The sequence below is a fragment of the Macrotis lagotis genome, chromosome 4, assembly GCF_037893015.1.
Source record: "Macrotis lagotis isolate mMagLag1 chromosome 4, bilby.v1.9.chrom.fasta, whole genome shotgun sequence".
Taxonomy (NCBI): Eukaryota; Metazoa; Chordata; class Mammalia; order Peramelemorphia; family Peramelidae; genus Macrotis; species Macrotis lagotis.
Window position 1 is genome coordinate 69,506,856 of NC_133661.1, and position 19,479 is coordinate 69,526,334.

The 19,479-nt window shown below is 42.2% G+C and overlaps 1 protein-coding gene across 11 annotated transcripts in view; it reads left to right on the forward strand.

Annotated features, from left to right (window-relative positions):
• The window catches only part of CELF6 (CUGBP Elav-like family member 6), a 150,893-nt gene that overhangs the window by 123,276 nt on the left and 8,138 nt on the right, over positions 1-19,479 (forward strand). For 4 of the 11 annotated variants that reach the window (XM_074233037.1, XM_074233038.1, XM_074233028.1 and 1 more), the window contains 10 exons: positions 189-237; positions 3,205-3,333; positions 3,666-3,745; positions 4,062-4,205; positions 4,507-4,648; positions 5,051-5,200; positions 5,505-5,567; positions 5,979-6,059; positions 6,185-6,328; positions 7,937-16,080. In XM_074233037.1, the coding sequence (XP_074089138.1) occupies positions 189-237; positions 3,205-3,333; positions 3,666-3,745; positions 4,062-4,205; positions 4,507-4,648; positions 5,051-5,200; positions 5,505-5,567; positions 5,979-6,059; positions 6,185-6,328; positions 7,937-8,064 (1,110 nt within the window). In that variant the 3' untranslated portion in view covers positions 8,065-16,080. Of the gene's footprint in view, positions 1-188; positions 238-3,204; positions 3,334-3,665; positions 3,746-4,061; positions 4,206-4,506; positions 4,649-5,050; positions 5,201-5,504; positions 5,568-5,978; positions 6,060-6,184; positions 6,329-7,936; positions 16,081-19,479 lie in introns of those variants that run through there. The other 7 variants (XM_074233031.1, XM_074233030.1, XM_074233029.1 and 4 more) reach the window with 5 other exon arrangements.

Below are 19,479 nucleotides of genomic sequence, written 5' to 3' on the forward strand. Positions count from 1 at the left end.
ATCCTAAAGACAAAAGGAATCCACTGAAATTACTCAAGCCAGAGTTTTGGTCAACCCTGAAGGATTCAAGGCAGACAGGGTCAAGGGATGCTAAGGGACCCGAGGAGCAGGAGCACTGGAATTCCTGATGGGTTCTCAGGGGCTAGGACTCCTTCCCTAACTGTATATGCTCATCTTTTGTTTTTCAGATGAACCGCCCTATCCAGGTGAAGCCTGCTGACAGTGAAGGCCGAGGAGGTAGCTCGTTGCCCTTTCCCATACTCTGGGATTGGGGGGTGGGGGTGGGAAATAGGGAAAAGAAGAACCTTCCCTCAAACCCAAGTCCAGATCTGTGTACCCAGTGAAAGATAGAACTTCTAGGTTGGGACTTGTTGACTTCTACTGGATGTCCCTGAGGTCAGGAATGGGGTGGAGATAGGAACCTCAGAAAAGTGTAGGCATCACTTTATAGCATGGGAGTGCCTTCTGGGGAAGTCCGAGCCTCAGAGCCCCAGCTAGGGTGGCCCCTGATATTCTGTGGACCTGGCTGTCTCAGCTTCCCAGATGTCTGTCCTCTATACAAATTGTATGCAGCCTCTGGAAAGAGAGAGCAAAGAAGAAGAATGATGAAGGATGGATGCTGCTCCCTAGAGTAAGACCAGACTTGATAGATTCTGGTCAAAATGTCAGGGAATTAGAATATTTTCTAATAACTCTATCACCCAACCAGGGAAGGATACCTCTGGCGTTTCATTAATTTTGGCTCAGATTGCCCTCTCAGGATTGCTAGATATACTAACCTTAGGCCCTTCAGTTGAATCTTGCAGGGAGAGGGAAGAAAAGCAGGGAGAGAATACATTCTCTCGTCTTCTTTCACACCCTAAATCTATGATCCTATGATCCATCTTGAAAGACAGTTTGGGACAGTGGGACAGTTAAGTGATAGAGCACTGACCCTGGAGACATTTACTAGCTATGACCCTGGGCAAGTCACTTAACCTAAATTACCTGCTCTCTCAAAAAAAAAAGGCAGTGTGGAGGACACCCTTAGAAGACATGGATTCTAATCCTGAATCCAACACATACTAGTGGTATGACCCTGAACAAGTTATTTAGCTTCTCAACATCTTAGGAAATTCTTTAAAATGGGTTCTTAATGTTTTGTTTTTTATTTTATGCCATGGATTTCTTGGGCAAGCTGGTGAAACTTTTTCAGAATAAAATGTTTAAATAACTAAAAGAAATGCTAAATTTCAGTGAAATGTTAAAAAAAAAATAAAGATCTAATCCAGTTCCCTTCCAAGTCCCAAGGGAAACCCTGGGATCTCTCATGGGTCCACAGACTTCAAGTTTAAGAACCCATGCTCTGAGACAATAGAACACACTCTTCCTGGTCTGTTTAGAAGAAATCTTTTTTGTTAGACATTCCCTTTATGAGTTATATCATAGGTCAGTACACCCCTCTTTAAAAAAATAGAATTCCTCAGTTGAGAAGAGCAAGTGTTTGAAAGGAGACATAAGCTTTGAAGAAGACTACCATCATTGGGATCAATTTCCTAGAAAATGATAGGGAGGATGGTTCCCTACAAGCTTCACTCTTCTCCTCCCTAGTCTGAGTCAACATGTATTACTGTTCCACACTGCTTTGATGAACAATGAGGTCTTTATACCTTCCCCCACCACCTCATTCTATCCCTCCTCATCCTACACTAAAGTACTTCTGATGTGGGGGTAAGCTCACCCCACCCTGAGCACTTTGAACTTTAACTGAGGAAACCCACCAAGTACTGAACCCCCCAAGGCCTGGTTAGATGCTACATTTTCTCCAGGTCCCAAGTCAGGGAAGTAACTTGAGGAATAAAATGAGATGACAGAGTATGACAGTTTAGAGGGAGTGTGATCAGATCCATATATTGGAGGAAGGCCTCCAATCATGAGAATTCCCATCCCCAGAACTCTGCCCTCTTAAAAGTTCTTCCCAGTTGCCTTTTGATAGAATATAGAGACTGAGCAGAAAACATCTGTGGCTTGCTCCTAGATCCCAATGGTAAGGCTCTCAAAGTATTACAAGACCCTTGGCTTGTGGAGTCTGGATCAAGAACCTGATCCTTGTGATATGCTGGGGCACCTTCTTTTTTTCCTTGCATCCCAGGACTCAGACTGCCTACCTGCTATTTCCAGTCTGGGACACCACTATTAGCCACCAACAATCCTTCTTAGCCTTAGAATTATCAGCCCCTTGAGGTAGCCTGGTAGGAAATTCAAATAGAATCTCAGATGATCTGACTCGTAACCTCATCTAGACTACAAGAGCTTCAGGTTTTAACCCCTATGTCCTCCTGGGACTTGGAAGAACCCATATCGCCCATCCCACCTTTCCATCTCACATTGCCCTTTCTCTCCTCAATGGCCTTCTCCTTTACAAATGAAGGTTGTTCATGGAACTTCCTCCCTTCACCCCTTCCATACTCCATTTTGTCTGGAAACTGGCCTATACTAGGAGGGTGAGTGAGGGGGTTGTGGTACTAAATGAAAGGTATGGGTCACTCCAGGGTTTGGGCAACTTTAAGGATGTTATAATGTGGATTCAAAGCCCTCAGCATATTAGAAGAAGTTACTTCCATCCCAGGCATAGGAAAGGCTCAGAGTCAAGGAAAGAAAAGTCTTAGGGATTTAATTCAGCAGACATGCTTTGCTAGATCCTGGGAAGAATGCAAAGTTTAGATAAAACAGTATCTGCTCTCCTGGAGCTTACTGAGCTAGTTTAGGATTGGATAAATCAATGAATTTGGTGTTAGTCTCAGTGATAGAAATAGAGGTTCAGTATTGGGGATAGAATTCAACTGAGAATGCAGTCTAAGTCATGGGGACAGGAGCTCAGTGGAGGGGGCTTAGTGAAGGGAATGAGATCGTTGTGGTAGAAATAGAAACTCAGGAAGGAAGACAGTAGGGCTGAGTCAGAGATGAAACTTCAGTGAAGAGCATGGTAGGTCAGTGATTTGGTGGTTAATGGTGGACAAAGGGTTCAGTCATTCAGTCCTGCTTCCTAGGCTGTTTGGGAAGAGGCTGAGTTGCAGACTAGGAGGGGACCTTCATTGGCCCCGGGGTCTCCGGAGGAGTAAGAAAAGTGGGGAATTCAGACTTCATAGACAAGACTAGGATTCATGAGAAGGGCTAGGCAGGTGGGACTCAGCCCTAGGGTCACCACATGGGGCTTGCCTTCAGAAGACAGGAAGCTCTTCGTGGGGATGCTGGGGAAGCAGCAGAGCGAGGAGGATGTCCGGCGGCTGTTTGAGCCTTTTGGCCAGATTGAGGAGTGTACCATCCTCCGGGGCCCTGATGGAACTAGCAAAGGTGTGGGCCCATTACTCTGTGCTGATCCCAACCTTGACCCTATGACCTCATCCTAACCCTGAAACCCCATCCTAATCCCATGATCCCATGATCCCACCTAACCCCATCCTGAACCTCATGACCTCTAGCTGCCTACCACTACATAGCCCCTTGGCCCCAGACTGATCCAGGAAACTGGGTCTGGATCCTGTGATCTAAGCTGATCCTATAATCCCAACCCTGACCCAACAATACCCCAATTTTCATCCTGAGAAATCACACGATGAGGATCTAACCCCAGAACATTATCATGTCCCACAATTTGACCTAACCTCAACTTTATTTTGCTCCAGGCTGTGCTTTTGTGAAATTCGGGAGCCATGCAGAGGCCCAGGCTGCCATCAATAGCCTACATGGCAGCCAGACTTTGCCGGTGAGGAGAAGCCCTAGGGGACTATGGGAGGAAAGGTTTGCCCAGAGAGCCCACCCCACATGTTACTTGAGATGGATTCCATTCTTACCCTCTATACACCTCCACCATGATCTTGCTTGGTGAACCTCTATTTCAAATTATCATTCCCCTCTTACTTTTGTCTGTCTCAGTTTCTTCTCTGCGTAAACATAGTTATAAACTTGGGAAGTAGTGGATGATAGGAAAAAGAGGTGGGGGATTCAAAGCATGGATCTTCAAAGGGGATAGATAGCCAGGGATTATACATCCCTTTCCCTCTCTCCACCCCCCATCACAGGGAGCGTCATCCAGCCTCGTTGTAAAGTTTGCTGACACAGACAAGGAGCGGACACTGAGGAGGATGCACCAGATGGCTGGGCAGCTGGGCATCTTTCACCCGATGACTGTACAGTTTGGAGCCTGTGGAGTGTACACACAAGCGGTAGGAGATTCCTCCACTTTGGGATCCCTCATCCCTCTTCCCCCATGGGCATCAATGATAGCATTTTTCCTGAATGGTGCCTCTGACTTCATGAACGCTAGGAGGATTCAGGCACAATAGTCTAGAGGGAGCATTGGTTACCCATTAATCTGGGATTTCAGGGGGTCCATGGGACATCATTCATCTTTCATCCCATTCTCCCTTAATCAATATGACCCATGCTTTCTCCTTTCCACCTTTTCTTCTCCCAATCCTGCCTCTTTTCTACCCTCATTCCTCCCCAATTCCTTCTATCTTTAAGATAATGCAACAGCAGGCAGCTCTGATGGCAGCCCAAGGAACGTGCCTCAACCCTATGGCAGCCATTGCCGCCGCGCAGATGCAGCAGATGGCTGCCTTCAATGTCAGTGGCCTCATTGCCACACCTGTGACACCCTCATCAGGTACTGGCCACTTCTCTCCTGCTCATCTTAATCTGGGGGTGGGGGGGAGGAAAAGGAATGGTGATTCTAAGTCAGCATTTCCCTCCACCCCTGCCCTTCTCTCTCCAGAACCAGCCAGGTTCCCCTTCAAAGACTAGGTGAGGCTAGCTGTCAAGGATCTCAAGTCATGACTGCTTCCTTCCTTCCTTCCTTCCTTCCTTCCCATCCTCTCATCCTGGGCAAAGGTCCCACAGGGAACCTCCTCCCTGATAGGCCCCTCTATCAAAAGGGAAGTGTGACTAGCCTTGCTCTTTTCCCCTGAGGCTTTCATCTTGATTATACTTAGAGGGGAAAGGGCACTGCCAGTCACTGCCCACTAAATCCAGGTAGAAAGGCCTGACGCTGGCTTCCCTATGGCCCTAGGTACGAGCACACCACCAGCCATCAGCACCGGCACTGTCCCCAGCATTGCTGCTCCCATTGGGGTGAATGGATTCAGTCCCCTCACCCCCCAGACCAATGGGCAGCCAACCTCGGACACCCTCTACACCAACGGTCTCCACCCCTACCCAGGTGGGCACCCTTCTCCCCTTGCCCTCCCCAACAACCACCCCCAGGCCCATGCCTGGCCCCAAACACCAGGCCCCAAAGACCTAAATCCCATAATGAGGGAGGAGCTTCCTCTGTCCTACAAGAGGGAGTTCTCCCATCTACTGTCATCTGCTATCTTGAGGAAAACCTGTTTCCTTCTTCACACTCATTGTTTCTCTCTGTCTTTTTCCTTCTGTGTGTGTCTATCCCTTTTCTCTTCCTCTGTCACCCTGTGTTTCTCTCTTCCTTGCCCCCTCTTTCTGTCTTGGTTCCTGTCTCTCACCAGCTCAGAGCCCCAGTGTGGCAGACCCCCTCCAGCAGGCCTACGCAGGAATGCAGCACTATGCAGGTCTTGCATCAGACTTCTATCTTTTTGCTAGTTCCCTCTTTCCCACCTACTTCCTCTAGGCTGGGTGGGAGTGGGGGAAGAGGACAAGGGTAATAAAGGGGATCAGCCAGTGGAGTCTTCCATCTCCTCTGGTTTGATAGGAGAGATAACATAAGCTTCCAATTGAAGGGAGGATATATGGCTTCCCTCCTTGGGGAATCCCCTGTCTTATTATAGACCTCATCCTTTGGGAGGACTCAATTTGATGGGTGAGACAATTTTACAAATAGACACAGAATTGAGAGTTAGAAACACAGAAACAACCCATATGGGCTAAGAGAAACCCTAAGCTAAAGAATGAGAATGAACCCTGATTAGGATATCACTAGGGAAAGAGCTCCTCACCCCCAAACTCCTTTCTTCTGTTTTCAGCAGCATACCCGGCCGCCTATGCCCCTGTGAACACAGCCTTCCCCCCACAGCCCCCAATCCTGCCTCAGCAGCAGAGGGAAGGTAAGAAGAGTTAGTGCCAGGGCTGGGAAAAACATCCTAAGCATTCTTCCTCCTCCCACCCCTGTCAGGGACAGGACCTTTAAGGGAGGTCCTCTCACTAATCTGCTTCTTCCCTCTGTAACTAGGCCCTGAAGGCTGTAATCTCTTCATCTATCACCTGCCCCAAGAGTTTGGAGATGCTGAGCTCATGCAGATGTTCCTGCCTTTCGGCACTGTCATCTCTGCCAAAGTCTTTGTAGACCGTGCCACGAACCAGAGCAAATGCTTTGGTGAGTTTCCTATTGGAATCCTCCAGTTCTCTGGCCTTGATCTTTGGTCCTCTGAGCTTTGTGACCCCAGTGACCCCAGCTCTGAACCTGTGAGTCCTAACATCTTCCCTTTGAGCCTATAGCATTCAATCCCCTAAACTCTGTGACATCTTGCACCCCATCTGTACCCTTTGAACTAAAGCCCAAATCTATGACCATAACACCCCAATCCCAGGATAATATTTGCCCCCTTATGGTGAGGCTATAACCTTTCAAATGAATTTTTAAAAATGTAAAATCTGAGGAACTTTCTTCGTTGCTCCAAATCTGAGCTGCCCCAAAATGGGATAGGCTGCCTCCAAATATGATAATGTTCAAGTGGATGGACAGTTTCTTGTCAGGGATAATTTAGAGAGAAATAGCTATGATAAGATGAACTCTGAGTTGTTGGCCTAACTTTGAGATTATATAACACTATGTTAGTATTAAAAGCTCAGATTAATTAGGTGAAAGTAAAGCTTCTTGTTCTTCAATTCACCTAAAAGAAGTATAGATCCAGGACTAACCCACTAAAGGCTCTGAGTTGTCAGAGGTCCTAGGCAATCAAGCATAGAACCCTGGAAGTTGACAGTAGTAAGGATTTCAAAATATCTGTGATTAACTGGAGCTCAGGTGAAGCAAGATACTCACATCTATATTCTAAGAGAGAGCCTGATGCCATGACAAGGATGGTATATACTCTCCAACTCTTTTTATGTATTAACCTGAATGTGGGTAGCCCTGGATCACAATGGCCAGCAAGTGACCCTGAAGTCAATTGGAAAGTAGAAACTCAGTGGATGCAATTATACTCTGACAACAGCTAAGGAAGGGTTAGAAAAACTGAGACCATCAAGGATATCCTGAAGGCAGAGAAGAAGAAATGGAAGAAAAGATAAGGAGAAAGAGAAAAGAAGGTCCAGGGAGGGACTGGACAGATAAGTGTAGGATGGAAAATTGAGGGAAAATAGACTCCAGTCAACAAACCTCCCTCCCTGGGAGTCATTGCTGGGAAGAAGTCTTCTTTGGTATAAGACTCACTTCTAACTCAGGTAATGAATTAGTCCAGGGAAGGCATCACAGAATCAAGACCTCAAGACCTTCAGAAGAGGGTAAATCAGGTTCTACATGAGCACACACACACACACACACACACACACACACACACACACACACACGCATATACAATGTCACCTCCCCTTCTCTCACCCAGAACTACACTATCTTGAAATGAAACTAGGGCATTAGGTACCCATAATGAAGTATGATTGGGGAAAAGAAAGATGAGAGAAGTGGATAATTGATTTGGAAACATCTATGAGGTTTAAGAAATGAATGCTAAAAATTGTTTTTGCATGTAATAGGAAAAAAAATTTAAAAAAGAAACATATATGAGGTTGTAAAGCTGAGGACTATGGAAGAAGAGAACATGGGATCATGAACTATGAAGTTTTGTGGGAAGGTAAAGAGAAGTTATGAAAGACTTAGGAAATTATGGGATGATGACAGGGAGCTTTGTTGTGGGATGAAGTGAAACCTTAAGAGTGTTAAAGGTATGGAAATGACTATAATCTTCCTCCCCACTCTCAGGGTTCGTTAGCTTTGACAATCCAGCCAGTGCGCAGACCGCCATCCAGGCCATGAATGGCTTTCAGATTGGCATGAAGCGGCTCAAGGTTCAGCTGAAGCGGCCAAAGGATGCCAATCGGCCCTACTGATCCAGCCCTGACTGACTACAGACAGGTGAGATGGGCACAGTCAGGGTCAATGGATGCTCCCTAGCCACTAGGTATCTAAAGCCACCCTCACTGGTCAGACAATACCCTAGTATGTGCTGCCTTATCAGCTGACTCATCCCCTCTCCTCTAGACTAGTGTCCCCAAGACTCAAATGTCATTCAGAGCATGTCAGTTTAGGCTAATGGGAGTTGAGTGGAGATCCGATTGGTTCCTGATAAAACCAGGAGGACAGGGGACTAGTCTCCTCAAAGGGATGAGATCCTTTCCCCTAAAGGCCCTAGCCTTTTGAGTTCCTAAAGTATCTGCCAGCTCCTCAACAAAGTGTGCCTTGGAAGAGAATTCCCACCACCCTAATTAGATCAGCAGTCTCTCACTCTCTTCAAGAGGCCAATATTGGTTCCAGTCACCATAGTCATACATTTTGACAAAACCCAGGATTTGGGTAGAGCCTGGAGTTTTATAGGAAAGGGAATCCTATGATGGAGGCTCTAGTCAGTTGAGTCCCAGGAAGGGAATGATAAGGAAAAATAGGGTCAAGGTACAGAGGATTTTTACACTTCTCAGTAAGACCCAGGCCACTTCTGATAGAGATGAACTCTGGATTTTGTGTTAAATTGATACAAATGTTCAAATAATATCCCTCATTCCAGGCTCTCCCGCCTCTCCTGTACTGAGAGGTTTGATGAGTTGGGTCCAGAGATGGAAAGGCCAATTTTGAGGGCTACCAGGGTGGGAGTGTCTGGTTTAAAAGAAAAAAAAGATAGGTTGAACATCCTAAATCTAAGAAATGGCCATCAAACCAATTCCTCTTCTCTTTATGTTTTGTCTTTTCAACCCAATCACCACCCACCAGACCAGATGGCCCCACAGTGGCTTTCTAGCTGTTATGGGAGACCCCAAAATACCCTATCCCTCCCCAAATAACCTGAAACTGTAAGTCACTTAAGCATGGTGTCATCTGTCCCCTGATGACGTCATGTAACCAGTTGTGAGGTCGTTGCATGATGTGCCTTTGAGTCCTCAATCTTGTGCTCTCAGCTCTCTACCCTTCCTTCACTTCTTAGTGGTCTTTCCTTTGGGGGGGGCAGGGATTGTGGAGTGCCGTACTTAGTGCCCATGGTGGAGAGTTATTGGAGTGCTGGTTGATCTGTCTTGATTAGTTGTGACTTTGAATTTTGCTTCCTCTTTTTTCTCACCCTCTTCCCCCTCTTCAGTCCCAACCTTCCTTCTTTTCTTCTCTTCCTCCATTTCTTCTTCCTCTGCTCCATATATTCTTTTATATTTTCTCCTTTTATCCTTCTTCCTTATTACTCCCTTTATCTTCCCTTATCTCTTATTTTTCCTTTCCTCCTCCTCTCCTACTTCTTCTCCCTCTTCACCCCTCTCCTCTTCCTCTTTCCCAACCTGCCACTCTTTCTTGTGTTGTAATGTGACCATGTATGCCTGCATTCAATGTCCTGTGTGATAAGGATGGTTTATGGTATATTGTGGTCCTTGGGGTGTTCTGCTGTTGGTTCTACTTGCCCTTTCAATGGGATTAAGCTAAAGACTGGTTTTCCCTAAGGGACCTTGGGACAGTACTCATATATCTGAGCACCAGAAATCTAATAGAACCAAGGCCCAAGGCCCTGGGTCTCAGTCCAGTTTTCCCACCATCTTTCTGCATACTTATTTCTCATATCTAAAGTTTCTAAGCAATGAAGGAAAATCATAGATATATTAAGCCTCTTCATAGCCCTCAAAGACCCTGACTCATAGAAAGGAGTGGGAGTTCAGTAAACTTTTTAAGAGACAGAAGTCAAGTACTTTGACTGAGAAAATATGAATAAAGGGTTAGATTGCAACCCACTAGAACTAGAACCTTCAATGGACCTCTTGAGCCATTTCTCTCCTAGGAAGCACCCCCACAATAGGGTTTCTCTGCTCTAAAGGTCTTTACTTAGAGATCTAGTGTCTGCTACCTTATCCACCTAAGAAGAGGGGAAGACAGCACCTTCTATTCAAACTATCCCTCCATCCAAGGATAAAATTCACTGAGTCAAATAAGCAAGCTCTTCTTAAACCTGGGAAGCCAGCCTCTATGAGGCCTTTGCTGGGATCAGACCATCCTCAACTGAATCCTAGATGGAATCCAGGTTCTCATCAGGGTCTTGTGTCAGCACCATCTGCAACTCATAGAAAGGTGGGTGTGACCTTGCCATTGGATCTGATCAAGGTAGGGGCACTATCATCTTTACCTGGTCCTCAGTCATGTCCTATTCTGACTTTAATCCTGCTTTGACTTTCTTCCTTAGAAATGGTTTCTATTTGAACCTCTGATTTTAGAGCCCCTCAGTTACTGTGCCTCACCTCTCACCCTGAATAGAAAGAACCTTGCTACCTTACACACCAGTACTTCTTTTAATTACTACCCTGCTTCATGCTGTTCACCTGTTAGCAAACCACTCTGGTGCCCCCCTGGGTCTCTGTCATTTTGCCCCAAGCGCTCTGGCATTTGCCTATCGTTGCTATTGGATTAGGTACTAGCATTGACCCAAGCTCAAGTCACCATTCAGTAGATTTGATTACTCTTTCCCGAATACCCTCCCTCAGCCTAGCACAGGCCAGGACATTTCAGCTTTCTCCACTGTTCAAGTTTTAGTTATTCCGAGCAATGAAGCATCCAGAGGGGGCGCATGCTGACTTTGCAGCAAAATCTTTTCACAAACCCAAAATGCTTCCTTCCAACAGCAGCTCTAGAGAGAATCCCAGATTCTGGAGTATGCTTCACTCCTGGAAACAATCACTTGCTTTTGGAAGGAAACCAAAAAGTTCTAGTAGCAGGGAGAAACTTAGTCACCTTCATTTTAAAGAATATTTCTATTAGAAAAGTTCTCTGGCCAACTTGTGGAATTCCCCAGTTTCTCAATAAAACAAGAGTACTAATGGATTTATCTAAGTTTTCATTTTAAGCAGGTAAAGGTAGTCTTCCCAAAATTTCAGTTGTTGAGTATTCCTGACCATTGGTATCCACTCTGTATCTCCCCTGAAAAATAGCTCCTTGTTTCTTCCTGAATTTTATTCAGAAATTCTTTTCAGATTTTTTTCATGGCCTGCTACAAGGTGAAACTACCAATCATCAGATCCCAATGGTAGAATACTCCAGCATCTTCAAGGTACATAGGCTGAGGATTTGATATACTTTGCAATGAATGAGTCTCACTAACCACTCTTTGGAGAGGTTGATGCTATTTGAGGCAAACTGATTCATACAGAAGTAGCTTTATAGCCTAGTATTGGGCATCCTGGGTTAAGACTCAGTTCTGCTTCTAGCTCAACCTGCTGTAGCATTGAATTCTGCAATGATTCAGTCATCATTCATGCTGAGGGAACCATGCAATAACACAGAGGATGCCAGTCACAATTCATCCAAACCAAATGAACCTGATTAAAAACTGAAAGGCTGTACCTGTTCCTAGATTGCTTAGATGATGGTTAGCCAGTTGACCCACCAACAGATAGTAAAAGTGTGAAAAATACCTGTTTCATCTAGAACGAATAGACCCTCTGATGGACTCACATTCCCTCGGGCCTACCATTCAGTCTCTCCTACCCTTGGTGCTAGAGCTACTGCCCTTACAGACTCAAGCACCTCTGAGACTTTCTCTGGCTCATATTGCTGCCACCCTTCCTCACTCCCTTTCATAGACATCCCTGAAATACCAGCAACATAACTTCCTTCAACCCCACCTGTTTTTCAGAAAGGAAAATGATAGTTTGTCATTCTAGTCTTAATCAATTCAGTTCAAAACTAAACCCTTATTAAGTAGAAAACAATACAGAAACCTTGACCTAGTCTCTTGTTATATTTGATCTTCCCTTTCCCTTGTTGTATTAGAGATCAAGTGACTGGAGCTGCACAGTTTCAACCATTGGTTCGAGTTCCTAACTCACCTACTCTAAAGAACATAGTTCAAGAAAGGACTGAGCTGTGCCAGATTCTGGAGAATAATTCACTCCTGGAAAAAAATCACTTGCTTTTGAAAGAAAACCTTTAGTCATTAGCCCCCATTATGAAATTCCTCTCCTAGGACAAAGATTTTCAAGTCATCTTTAATATAAAGTAGACATATTGTGCTCTTTTCAATTACTTGACCACACCATTAATAGGATCCCAGATGCCCCTCTTCTTGTGCTTCAGCTATATATTCCCTGACGAGGCAAAGACCAAGATTCTCTAAAGAGACCTAGATACATACATAATCGTTTATCTAGTCCATAGCTTCTATTATCCATTCAGAAAAAGAGCAAGGAAATTTATACTTTTGTCATTATGGTTCAAAATTTTCCTCCCCCACCTCTGATTCCCAACCTCCTGGATTAAATAATCCCTACTTGCCCTGTTCACCAACCTGGATTTCCAGGGGACCCACAAGTCTGGTAAGAATTAATGGAGCGGGGCAGTTAGGTGGCACAGTGAATAGAGCACTGGCCCTGGAGTCAGGAGTACCTGAGTTCAAATCCAGCCTCAGACACTTAATAATGACCTAGCTGTGTGGCCTTGGGCAAGCCACTTAACCCCATTTGCCTTACATAAACCTTAAAAAAAAATTAATGGAGCAATGAATGGAAAACAGCCTTCCAGACATTGTCAATATGCAATGTACTGTCTATCAAACCATTTGGATTGTTGAATGCCCCCCATGGTTTTTAAATAATCTACAAAATTTATTTCTTCACAACTTGATGGAACATGATTTTCTGATTTACTCCATAATGCACACAGTATGTCCACATGCTGCACACTTCCCATGAGCACTTATGCCAAGACTGATTATTTGCTAAACAAGAGGGAATACCAGTGCAAAAAAAAAAAAATAAAGAGAATGAGTTAGGATTCCTGAAGCCCCTCTCATAAGCAGTGTGGTGTCAAAGATAGACCTAGGCCAGGATGATGCTGTTTTGCAATGAGATTCTTGCTGCTATTAAGACTCTGTAGCTATTTTGACACATCATAAGGTATTGCTTCCAGTTCACAAGTGGGCTCACACTTTGTGAAATAGCACAGTAAGTCCTTGGTGGACTTACTAAAATATCCAAAGGCATTCTCTTGAACATCTGAGGTTGATACTGCCAACTCTGGCATAAATTAAGTCTTGACCTTATTTACATAGAATCACAATGACCCTTCATGGTAGAACTCAGTGTTTTCAAAGTCATGATTAGAACTTTCCTGTATGAGACCAATTGGTCTCAGACTCAGCTGTCAATCATCCTTTAAGGTGGTATTACCCTAACTCCTGAAGGAGTACTCCTCTCACAACCAGAGTGGCTCATTAAAAGGTGATCTGCCTATGTAACAAAAATTTGATTTTTTATTCAATGGGTTGTCTAAAACCATGCAGGTGGAACTCTGAACTTCTTGAGGCCATAGGTTTAGAGTAATGGCAGCTATATAAAACATTGTGATATTTGCTTCTGGGAGGAACTTTTGTGGCTCTATAAATAGCAATACCTTAGATTTTGTGACTAATTTATCCATTGTCTCAAGAATAAGATGCCCTATGAGTCATTAACAAATTCAAAAAGTTGAATTATTTCATATCTTGGATCAGTCTACTCTCAATCTTTTACTCTAAAAGGAATCTCTACTCATTGCATCACCTCATATCTCATAGTTCTCTGTTGAATTTAGCATTCAATTTGATCACTACTACATATTACCCTCACTTCCAAGAGCATGTGATATAACAAAAAAAATAACTTGGAGCATCAACTGAAATATTACTTTCATTAATCATCAAGACAACAGGTTGGAATTATTGTCCATGCTAGACTACAATCATTCACTCTGTTCATCTATATATGCCATACAAATGATGACTTTTAATTCTCCATCCCCTCTTTTCTACCCCCTACCCATTTTAATTCACTATTTCCTGCAGATCTAATAATTGATGAATGGTTGAGAAATTTGGAAACCACCAAGATTAGTCTTTAAAACCCCCTACTGTAATCAGAGGTCAAAGCTGTGTACTATGGGGACCTCTGTGGGTAAGAGAGTAGGTCTCATTGTTGACTCAGAATCTCTCCAAGACACTGTCTGGTTTGGGGAATTATGGCCTTTCTTGATGGCATAGTGACTACATGACCTAATGGTAAAGCTTCCATCCCTGCTATAGATCCAGCATGTTTTTCATAGATCACAGAATAGCAGAATCTCAGTTGATGGAGACCACAGAATTCACCAGGTAATGAACTCTTTTGAACAAAATAATTCATGAAGTATCTAATGTCCACTAAAGATGGGAGAACTAAGAGTTGCCTCAGTGGTAAGAGTACTCTTTTGAACTAAAATTGTAGAATATCAGAGCTGGAAGAAGTCATTCATTCTAAGCCCTTTCAGAGAAGAAATCCCTTCTACAAAATCCATAATGACTTGTAATAAGAGGAAACTAATTTCCTCCTCAGGTCATCCTTGCTACTCCTAGAAAGATATAAAGTTTTACTTCATAGAAAACCCAAACTGACTTCTCTTCAATTTCTACCAATCAGTCCTATATCTGCTTCCTTGGGTCAATCATACCAAATGCAATCCTTGCTCCACACGATAACCTTTCATGTACTTGAAGACAGTCAACATATTCCCTCTAAATCTTCTCTTCTCCAGAATAAACAATCCCTATTCCTTCAACTAATTTTTGTATGGTAAGTTTTCAAAATTCATCACCATCCTGATTTCACTCTTCTATACATAACCTACCTTGTCAAAGTCCTTCCCAATATATGGTCCTCAGAAAAACACAGTATTGTAGCCATGATAAGACAATGACAAAGTTTAGAGAAACTGTCATCTCCTCCATTTTAGGCAATACATTGCTTTTTTTCTCTCTCCTAATTGATTCATTTTTGAATTTTACAATTTTCCCCCCTACTCTTGCTTCCTCCCCCCCCCCGACAGAAGGCTGTCTGATAGTCATTACATTGTTTCCATGCTATACAATGATCAAAACTGAATGTGTTAAGAGAGAAATCATGTCCTTAAGTAAAAAACAAAATGTAAGAGCAAGATTACATAATAAGATTTTTTTTTAATTAAAGGTAATAGTCTTTGGTCTTTGTCCAAACTCCACACTTCTTTCTTTGGATACAGATGGTATTCTCCATTGCAGATACCTCAAAATTGTCCCTAATTGTTGCCCTGATGAAATGAGCAAGTCCATTAAGATTGATCATCAACCCCATGTTGCTGTTATGGTGTGCAATGTTCTGGTTCTGCTCATCTCTCTCAGCATCAGTTCATGCAAATCCTTCCAGGCTTTTCTGAATTCCCATCCCTCCAGGTTTTTAATAGAATAGTAGTTAGTGTTCCTTAACATACATATTACAATTTGTTCAGCCATTCCCCAATTAATGGACATTCACTCAATTTCCAATTCTTTGCCACCACAAACAGGGCTGCTATGAATATTTTTGTACAAGTGATGTTTTTAACCTTTTTCCATGATCTCTTCAGGGTATAGACCCAGTAGTGGTATTGCTGGATCAAAGCATATGCATATTTTTATTGCCCTTTGAGCATAATTCCAAATTGCTCTCCAGAAATCATTGTCCTTTCTGGTCATATTGACCAGTCAGAGAGGTGTGAGGTAGTATCTCAGAGATGCTTAAATTTGCATTTCTCTAATCAGTAAAGATTTAGAGCAATATTTCATATTATTATAGATCACTTTGATTTCCTCATCTGTAAATTGCCTCTGCATATCCTTAGGTAATACATTTCTAAATGCAGTTTTAAGACAATAATTACCATTTTTGGGGGTGTCATATAACAATTGACTCATATTGAATTTCTAGTCCACTAAAAGTCCCACATCTTTTCGCATGATTCATTACCTCAACATAGCTCCCCCATCCAATACTTGAACAATTAGCTCTTGGAACCAGTCTTGGAATACTTTGCTTTTATCCTTATTAAATGTCATTAAATTGGATAAGCATAACATACTATCTTCATTGAAAAAAAGTTTTAAATTAATAGGACCTAGTAGAGAGCCTCTCTCCAAACCTCTGATTTAGTTATTTGACAAGTCCCAAATCCACATAAACTATACATAAAATCATCCATCCCCATCCCAGATCTCTGTATCTTGTATATAAGTATAGCATGAGATTTTGTCAAATGCCTTGTTAAAATCTAGGTATATAGACTATTTACATAATTCCCCTGATCTACCTTATCTGTCAAAAGAGGAAATGAGATTAGTCTGGCATGATTTTTTTCTTGATAAACCCATTCTGATCTCCCTTACATAACATCCCTTATTCAAGGACAAAACACTTGGCAGGAAATAAAAGCAAACCCTTTGGCCTATAATTTGAAGAATTCATCTTCTCTTTTTTGAAAACTGTGACAACATGTATCCATCTCCAACCCTAGGGCCTCTCTCCTGTTTTCCATACTTCCTCAACAGACATTAACTGCAGCTCAGCAAGCACACCAACCCATTCTTTCAAGGCTCAGGGTTGTAGTTGAGGACAGCTTGTTATTTTTTTTTCTATTTCCTTGCTAATCCTGGGTTCTAGGACCCTGTTAACCATTTTTGTTCTATACTTCCAAGTCTGAAGATCATCTTCCTTAGTTGGAAAAAAAAATAGATATTGAATAGTCAGTCTTCTAACTTCTTCATTGTTTCATCTTCCCTCAAACAACAATTCTATCCCTTCTTTGAATTAGAATGATATAATTGTGATGGAAAAGTCTAATTATAAATATATCTGCTAGAGCTTATTCTCTCCCCAAAACAGAACTAAAAAATTCATGATTTTCATAAATAATACTTGGATTTTTTTCAATTGGAGGAAGCAAAAGAACAACTATTCTGAGACTGATCCTTACTCTAAGGGAAAAATTTTTTGCTAAAGAAGTCCTATGAGAAATTGACACTGCATCTTAAAATTTATAATAGAAAATGAGGGGGAAACTAGATACTGTCTTATGAATGTTTTAGATTTAGGGAGTGGGGGCTTTATAGAGCTCAGATAAAATATAGGTTGGACCTCATCATCTTAAGTTTCTAAAGGAAAAAGTGACTCAGGAAGAGGGGATGCTCTCAAAATCATCTGACCATACAAAACACATTATTCCAGATTAGTAGTAAAGGGAGAAAGAGAAAGTCTGAAGAGACTAAGGTAGTTGCTTAGGGAACTCATCAATCAATTTAGTTCTTTTAAAATTTTAAATAGAAGATGAAAGCTAGAGGAGACAAGGGAATCTGAATACAAAGAAGAGGCAGGATCTAATAAAAATTAACATCTGGGATACTAAAGCCCAGAAAAAGGAAACAGATTTGGCTGTCAATGAAGACTAAGAAAAATGAAAAAAAAAACCTTCCTCCCCCTTAAATAGTGTTACAAGCAAAGGATTACAGGAAGAATAGGATTCTACTGCCCAGAGTAGATGAGATAGGGATAAAAGGAGGTGAAAGAAGAATTGGCAAGACCCGGCAACTGACTAAATGAGGACAAAAAGAAAAAGAAGGGGGATGGGTTACTGGTCTTGAATCTGGGTAACTGGGAATGTGAGGAGGCCGTGACCAGGAATTGTGAAGCCAGTCAAAAAGAGAAAATAAGGTTTAAAGGGGAAATAAGGTTTAAAGGGAAAAATAAAGTTCATTTTGGGCATGATAACTTTATTATCAGGATAATAACAAAACATTCAAGCTGAAATCAGTCTTTGAAGTTCAGACAAGAGCTAAATATAAAGTGTTTTAAGAGTCATGAAGATTTTTAGTCATTTTTCAGTCATGTCTAATTCCTTATAAATACCATTTGGGGTTTTCTTGCAAAGATTCTGGAGTGGTTTGTCTTCCTTTTTCAGCTCACTTTACAGATGAGGAAACTGAGGCAAACAAGGGTTAAGTGATTTACCCAAGGTCACATAATTAGCAAGTATCTGACTCGAACTCAGGAAGAGGACTCTTCCTGACTTCAGGCCTGGCTGCCAAGTCATAAACATAGAGATGATTATTGAAACCATAATAGTGGATGAGATTGCTAAGGGAAAGCACATAAAGTGAGAGAAAAGAGTCAAGGACAGAATTTAGGGAAAGATTTCTACTTAGAGAATATTAGGAAAAGTAACAAGGAAACAGAAGGAACAGTTAGAGAGGAAGGAGATCAATGGCAACAGCATTAGAGAAACAAGACAGTCATCAATGTCCAAAGCTGGAACTGGATTGGAGGACACAAACAAAAATATTGGATTAGATTGTCATTGGTAACATTTTGAGAGTATTTTCAGGGGAGATTTGGTAGCGGAATTCAGATTATGAAGACCTGAGGACTGAGTGGTAATGAAATAGAGACAGTGAATGTAGACTACTTTTGTATAAAATTAGACATTAAAAAATGGGAGCAATTGAACAGGAGCAAAATCACAGTAAGGGTTTTTTGGATGGAAGATAAGAAGTCTTGAGGTACATCTATAGACAGAGAAGAGTGGGAAAAATTGATGATGCACAAAAGAAATAATGTGACAGATGGAGTAAGATCTCCAAGCAGATGGGAAGACAATGAGATCAAGGATCCAGATGGAAGAGATGGTCTTGGCAAGAAGGAGGCTCACCTCTTCTTCCTCTTAATATAGAAGAAAGGAGAAGTTTTGTGGTCTAGAAGCTGAGGGAGAAATGCCAGGAGGTCTACATCTTCTCAGTAATGTAGGTAAGGTATATGCTGAGACTGAAAAGGGAAAGGAAGGGCCTGTAGCTTTCAAAAAGAGAATTGAAACAGTGACTAGAGCGAGTGTGATAATGAGTCAGCAAAACACAAAGTGATTTTATGTGAATTCAGGAGTCAGACCCTTGATGTGGACAGGAATATATGCTTATACTGATACTCACCCCACCTATTCTTCCCCTACATAGGCCACTACTGCGTTCTGGTAATTGGGGATTGTTTATTGCCAGCCCAATTTTGGATCTGGTACATAGTTTACATATTGCCACATAAACACGAATTCTGTTTGGTTTTTATAAGGATTTTTACTGCTAGTATTAGTCAGGGAATAGATGGGTTAAACAGATGGGGGAAATCCAAAGATACACATAAATGAATTAGTCAAGTTGTTTTGTTTTGGGTTTTTTTTTTAAAGTGCTCACTATAAGGGACGTTAGGTGGTGCAGTAGATAAAGCACTGGCCCTGGAGTCAGGAGTACCTGGGTTCAAATCCAGCCTCAGACACTTAATAACTACCTAGCTGTGTGGCCTTGGGCAAGCCACTTAAGCCCAATTGCCTTGCAAAAAAAAAAAAAACCTAAAAAAAATAACAAAACAAAAGTGCTCACTATATTATGTTAAGCATGGGGTATACAATAAAAAAAGCAAAAACAGCCCTCATCCTTGAAAAACTTACAT